This window comes from Centroberyx gerrardi, chromosome 14 (genome assembly GCF_048128805.1).
Source record: "Centroberyx gerrardi isolate f3 chromosome 14, fCenGer3.hap1.cur.20231027, whole genome shotgun sequence".
NCBI classification, from domain to species: Eukaryota; Metazoa; Chordata; class Actinopteri; order Beryciformes; family Berycidae; genus Centroberyx; species Centroberyx gerrardi.
The window spans coordinates 5,885,756-5,893,255 of record NC_136010.1 but is presented as its reverse complement, the minus strand read 5'-3'; the positions used below and the strand labels follow the sequence as shown (position 1 = coordinate 5,893,255).

Sequence of the window (7,500 nt, the reverse complement as noted above, 5' to 3'; positions counted from 1 at the left end):
CCTCCCTCTCTCTTTGTTTCCCCCATGTCTCTCTCTCATTCTACCTCTCTGCCTCCCCATCTCTCCCTCTCTCTCTCTCTCTCTCTCTCCCTCTCTTCATCTCTTCCTCCCTCTCTCTTTGTTTCCCCATGTCTCTCTCTAATTCTACTCTCTGCCTCCCACCTCTCCCTCTCTCTCTCTCTCTCTCTCCCTCTCTTCATCTCTCCCTCCCTCTCTCTTTGTTTCCCCCATGTCTCTCTCTCATTCTACCTCTCTGCCTCCCCACCTCTCCCTCTCTCTCTCTCTCTCTCTCCCTCCTCTCTCTTTGTTTCCCCATGTCTCTCTCTCATTCTACCTCTCTGCCTCCCCACCTCTCCCTCTCTCTCTCTCTCTCCCTCTCTTCATCTCTCCCTCCCTCTCTCTTTGTTTCCCCCATGTCTCTCTCTCATTCTACCTCTCTGCCTCCCCACCTCTCTCTCTCTCTCTCTCTCTCTCTCTCTCTCTCTCTCTCCCTCTCCCATAGGGACGGAGCTTAATACAGCCACACAACCAACGCACCAGAACAAACACCGACTGCGGCTGCTTCCCCCGAAAAAAAATACACTATCTGACAAACTCCATCTGTGGAAATATTTATTTGGACGTGTTTTTTTTTTTTCGTTTTTTTTCATTTTAGTGTCTTGTAATGTTCTAGACTGATAAATGGTGCATTACTATAAGTGGTTGTGAAAGTTCCCGTTCCCTAAAACCCTGACCATATGTTTCCTGCACGCCGTCCTGTTGGTTTTTATACAGCTCAGGGAACTCCAGCAGACATAAATCAACATGGCTGTAATTTATCATATTAAATTCAATTTTTCACTGCAGCGAATTACCCTGTAGCAACTGGCAGCAACTGTCGTACACACACACACACACACACAGAAACACACACAGAAACACACACACACACTGGCATAGATACACTCACGCAGCTTCAGAAACACACAACCATAAAAACACACAGCGAGGAGATGAGAGAACAGATGTCTCTGCGCCTTGTCATGCACAGTCTTATCTGTCAGTGTGTGTGTGTGTGTGTGTGTGTGTGTGTGTGTGTGTGTGCATGTGTGTGTATGTATATGTGTTTGTTTTCTAGGATGCTGTAAGCGTTGCACAAAACAGAGGTGCTGTCAGTCGCATGAGAGACCCATTAAGCTAATTTCAGCACCAGGCCACAGCACACACACACACACTCTACACACACACACACACACACACACACACACACACACTGTACTCATCAGAGGGAGATGAAAGGGAATTATTCAGAGTGTACCTCTCTCTCTCTCTCTCTTTCTCTCTTTCTGCTCTTATGAAACTTTGATTTGTCTCCGAGCGACACTCATTGTATAACAGTCTCTATATTTAATGCTCATTGTGCTGATGAAAGATAATGCTAAGCTAATGAAGTGTGTGTGTGTGTGTGTGTGTGTGTGTGTGTGTGTGTGTGTGTATGTGCACTTTTGCTCTATGTGAGTGCATCTTAAGTTTGCACATACAAACTTGCTGTGCATGTGTGTGTGTGTGCGTCCATGCGTCCATGCCTCTTTGCGTATGTGTGTGTGTGTGTGTGTGTGTGTATTGTATGTTAATAAGTCAAGGTGTTTGCGTTAGCTGGCGGGCCGGTGCAGGATGCTACAGGGAGAGCAGCGCCTCTCTGCTTCCTCTCCCATGCTGTCAGGCCCGAGGCTCTCTCACTCTAACACACCACATCCTCCACCCAACACACACACACACACACACACACACACACACACACACACTCTCATGCTCTCATTTCCAAACTTTCCTTTGCTTAAAAACTTCTCTCCCATTCTCCTCTATAGTCTGAAGCTTGAAACTGGGGTACAGAAACCCGTCGTTTGGGTAAAACCTTGGAACAGGTTAGATCCACAGCTGTAGACTTTGGAATGGACTTGACTAAAGCTACAGTGTGTTTCCATCCACATGTCCAAATTAATTTGACAGCAACTTTTGAAAAAATTTAAATTTGGCGTGTTTCTATCAGCAGGGTTGAAGTGAATAAACCAGCTTTGGGATTATCACAAAACAAAAAAACATCCACGAGGAAAATTTAAAGAATCTTTCAAGAGCTGATTAGTATTGTACAACTTGTTATTGTTCTTTAGTGTCAGCTAATGTTGGAAATTTTGAACCAACCATTAGCCATACAACCATGATGGACACCTTATATTTCAGAACGTCCAAATCCACTTTTGAACCGTTGTGCAATCAGATTGAATGATTCGTCGGGCCGATTAAGTCATAAAGACGTAATGTTTTATTCGATTAATGCGTTTCCATTGCCGTTGATCGCGTATATTTTTATCAGCAAAACGTTTTCCATGTTCGAGTGAGGGTAAAATCTTTTCTTGCAATATTCAAGGAATTTGATCGCATTCAGACAATTCCACTTAGCTTTTAAAAAAAATACTTGAGTATACGCTTCAGGCTTGCTGCTGCGGCCGGGAAAAGACAAACAACCAGCAAAGACCTCAGAATATATCAAACAAAGAAGAGATGCTTGAGAGAGAGAGAGACCGTCCAAGGAGACGCTATTGACCGATGTTTCCAAAGAAGTCAAGTCAAGTCAGTTGAAGTTGGTGAAGTAACAAACCAATAGGGCTGTCCCGGATACCATTTTTTGGGCTCCGGAGCTTCGGTAGTAATCAACAGCGAATATTCGGCAACCTCTTAGCAACCAGCCAGCTAGCGGTCTTGTAGCTCCTTCAGTTAGCAGCTGAGGAAAATGTAGCTTAGCACCGTTTATATCCACTGAGACACCGTCATAGCGCGGAGATAGCGGTCCACGGCAACCACGCCGAATCCACTTGAACTCAAACAACAGTCCGACCTCACTCAGAGAGAGCGGCCGCAGCTTGAATCCGAGGTGATCACGACACGGATCAGGCGCCATTTGTAGAGATGTGGATGATCTCCGGGGAGTCGTTAGAGAAGAAGAGATGAACACCAGACGAAAAACTTCATACTTCAGCTGTAGTTTTATTAAGGGCAGACGTTGTTGTGATATAGGTCAAGCTCTGACTCCGCAAGAGCGGAAGTGTGACGTCACTATATAGACACCCAAGCAGCGATCATTACATATAAAATTACATTAAAAAAAACGAATATCCGAATAGTCGAATATTCGGGTCCAGCCCTACAAACTAAATATCATGTCAGTGCCGACAGAGAGGTCGGCCAGCCAAGAGAGGAAGAGAACCGGGAGCAAAAAGCTAGAACAAGACGATGAATAAGATGAATGAGGTGCTGCTGGGAGGAGTGAAGGTGCTGGGAAGACTTGAAAACCCTAACCCTAACCCTAACCCTAACCCTGGACAAGGCTTAAAGAGTAACTAAACCCCAAACCCAAATCTTTGGTGAGGCCTGACACCTAATGGTGAAAAATAGGGTACTGAACTGGCCTTCTCCTATTGGCTGGTCTTTGTGCCAGGTGATGTCACCACCTGTTGTACTCTATAGAGGGTGACATCACAGGGCACAGAGACCAGCCAATAGCAGAAGGCCAGTTCAGTACCCTACTTTTCACCATTAGGCGTCAGGCTTCACCACAGATTTAGGTGGGGTTTAGTTACTCTTTAAAGGAACAGCTGAGAAGAAGCTAGAGAAAACGGAGGATATATTATTTATCATTATTACAGGGCTTTCTGAAGTACTCAATTCTGATTGGCCAGTGAACACATTCGTAACGTCTGTTATTTCTGAATAAGAGACAGCTGTTTCACATCTAATCATCTCTCTCCACAGTCGAGTCTAGTCTATTTTGTTGATTTCTATTCAAATGAACTATGAACGCCAAATGAACTATGAAGCTCACCTGGCTTCAGAAACATTTTCCAGCATTGCATTTAACACAAAACTTTTGATTGCTGGTTAGAGGCTCAACATCGGTCTTACTGGATTTGCTTACGTTGCTATGGTTACAGTTCTGCTACAGCTTAGCCCGTGGATTGCTAACTGCAGACGTTTCCATGGTTGCAGTCCCGCTAGTTTTTAGCAGAAGCTTGTAAATTACTTTGGCTTGTAATAAAAACCACTTCAAATCAGTATTTCGTCTCAAATGATTAATGTATTTGGGAAGGAGCCGTGTGACAAGAGGCCTCCTTCTTCCTTTTCTCATAAACCACAAACCTTTCTACCCCACAAGTAAGGAATAATGTACGAGGAACCGGAATAATGAAAATCTGAACAACATCCTGCCAAACAAACCTGAAGAAGAGACTGGCAGCTCTCTCTCTCTCTCTCTCTCTCTCTCTCTCTCTCTCTCTCTCTCTGTTTTTGTTCATGTGGTTCTTTTTCTCCAAGTCTGCTATTCAATCTCTCCTCTCCTCTCTCGTTTAATCATAAGCATTCATCAGTCTCTCTCTCTCTCCCTCTCTCTCTCTGTCTCTGTCTGTCTGTCTCTCTCTCTCTCTCTCTCTCTCTCTTAATCAAGAGAATTACAGCTGTCTCATCAGTGCCTGCTAATAGAGAGCTGAATAAATATTAAATATCATCCTTCATCCTCTCTTCTCTCTGATTTTCTATCTTTCTCCGTCTCTCTTTCTCCCTCTATTTCTGTCTCTTTGCCTCTCTCTCTCTCTCTCTCTCTGGCTGTTTCTGTGATATGTGTGTGTGTGTGTGTGTGTCATGTTATTTTTCTCTCGCTTCTATGAGTTGTGTGTGTGTGTGTGTGTGTACATATGCCAGATATATATGGATCTATTCCCAAAAGTGTCATCCGTGTTCCCAGGCTGTTTGTCTTGTTTTACTTTCTCTGCTTCTCTCTCTCTCTTTCTTTCTCTCTCTCTCTCTCTCTGTCTCTTCTTGCCTCAAAACTTTGTGTTTATTTTACATTATTTCTCTCACTCCGCCTCCTCCCTCTCTCTTCATGAATCATTAACATTTTCAATCTCTCTGTTCCTCTTCTGCATCTTTTTCATCTTTCGATTGCCTTCTTTCTTTCCTCTTTCACTCTCTCTCCTCCTCCCTCTGTACCTTTCCCTAAACTTTCTCTCTCTCTCTCCTTCTCTCTCTATCTCTACTTCCCCTTCTCTCGCTCTCCTCGCTTCCTCTACTTCTCTCCCTCCTTCCCCCTCTCACCGCCTCCTCTCCTTCTCTTTTAATCAGTTTTTCCTCCTCCACATTAATTCTGCCTCATTATATTCACCTGACTAAGGAGATTTTGGAGGTTCGCCTGCAGTCAGTCTCTTTCTCTCGGTCTCAGGTGGACAGGAACTCATTATGCTTTTCCAAATATCTGTTTAACCCAGTTACAGCATTGGCAGACACCTACGCAGATATGGCCACATTATAATTATTCCCTCTCTCTCTCTCTCTCTCTCTCTTTCTTCCGTGTCGCTTTCTGGTCTCTTTCACTTTCTCCGCTCACACTTTCTTTCTTTTCTCCATCAGTGTCTGAATGTGCAAAATATGAGGATCAAATTCCTGGTTTCTGGTTGGACCAATATTGGCACTCATGCAAATTATTTCCAGCCTTAAATATCTTTCTTTAACTTGACCTACTTCCTCTGCATCTTCCCTGCACGACTGAAGTGGATTTAACATGCAAAATCAATAAATATAATAACTTCTGCTATCATTTTTACTGTGATTCCCCTGGTCAGTCTATTTCATATTTCATGTTTTTTATTGCCAAGGTAAAATCAACAAATACAAATATGCTAAGCTGCACAAGATTAGCACACATTTCAAGTGTTTCAAGGCTTAAAACTTGATTAACTTCAGCTATATCTTCTCTGCATGAATTAGCTGTACTGAAAAGGCAAAATCAGAGAAGGAACATAGTTTTCCCCTGGTCAGTCTATTTCATATTTCATGTTTTTATTTCCAAGGTAAATTCAACAAATACAAATACGTTAAGTTGAGTTGCTAAGATTAGCAAACATTTCAAGTGTTTCAAGGCTTAAAACTTTATTAACTCTATCTCCATCTTCCCTGCATGAACATAGTTTTTGCCTGGATTCCCCTGGTCAGTCTGTTTCATATTCCATGTTTTTATTGCCAAGGTAAAATAATAAAAACACAAATTAATAAATTGGACACATTTTTCTTTGTCTCTCTATCTCCTTCAGGCTTTCTCTCGCAAATACGTTTATACCAAGATTTTTTTCAACTACAACTCTTTTTTTGAATTACGTATTTGGAGGATAAACTTAAGAAAAAGCTAAAAACACACACACACACACACACACACACACACACTTCGTCACTATCATACACACACAGTCTCTCAGCCAAAAGCAGCATCACATCCACTCAGTTCTGTTCAAAGTGAATCACAGGACAACTTTTACATCACCGAACCAAAACACCAGCATCATCATCATCATCATCATCTCTCGTCCACTCACCAGGCTCGCAGACGCAGGTGTGACGCTCCCATTCGTCAGAACAGCGGCTGTGGGCGGGGCAAGGGGAGGAGACGCAGGGGTTGCCGACGTTACAGCCGGTCTCCACCTTGACAGCCCTCGACGGGCGAGGGAGGGGCGGGGCGTCCGGCCTCACACCTAACCGAACGCCCTGCAGAGAGAGAGAGGGAGAGAGAGAGAGGGAGGGAGAGAGAGAGGGAGAGAGAATTGAATTTGAAAAAACCTTTAGTAATACAATGTCACTGACTCAATAATAGCAGCTGTTACAGTGCATCCAGTAATATAAAAAACAAACTAGCAACAAAACACCAGTGATAATAAATTCTCAGCTAAAAGCAAGAGCAAATAATAATTCATCATCCACCACAGAACAAATGACTTCATTATAGCACCACTGAAGAAGAAATATATCCAAACGCTTCATGGCTTTATGAAAACTCTGAAAGACTTTACCAGAGAAATGAACACAGGAACTGCTTCCTGACATACTTTTCCTTCTACCTAATTCTTTCTGCTAGTGTATATAGACATTTCTTTTTGCTGTTTTCTAAGTAAAGAAAATGTCATTCATCATTCTTCAGTCCCTTCCATCCATCCATCCATCCATCAATAAATATCAATAAATCCATCCATCCATCCATCCATCCATCCATCAATCCCTCGATCTTATCATCATCCATCCATTATCCATCCATCAATGAATGTCAATAAATCCCTCCATTCACCCCTCCATCCATCCATCCATCCATCAATAAATATCAATAAATCCATCCATCCATCCATCCATCCATCCATCCATCCTATCATTATCCATCCATCCATCAATCCCTCGATCCTATCATCACCCATCCATCATCCATCCATCAATGAATGTCAATAAATCCCTCCATTCACCCCTCCATCCATCAATAAATATCAATAAATCCATCCATCCATCCATCCATTGATCCTATATCCATCCGTCCATCAATCCTATCATCATCCATCCATCCATCAATCCCTCGATCCTATCATCATCCATCCATTCATCCATCAATGCTTCTCTCTATCATCCATCCATTGATCCTGTCACCCATCTACCATCCAC

At 42.9% G+C, this 7,500-nt stretch overlaps 1 protein-coding gene across 1 annotated transcript in view; it reads right to left on the bottom strand.

Annotated features, from left to right (window-relative positions):
- celsr3 (cadherin, EGF LAG seven-pass G-type receptor 3) overlaps window positions 1-7,500 on the bottom strand; it is a 127,469-nt gene that overhangs the window by 53,049 nt on the left and 66,920 nt on the right. The window contains exon 16 of the mRNA XM_078288237.1: window positions 6,396-6,564. Within this exon, the coding sequence (XP_078144363.1) occupies window positions 6,396-6,564 (169 nt within the window). The remainder of the gene's footprint in view (window positions 1-6,395; window positions 6,565-7,500) is intronic.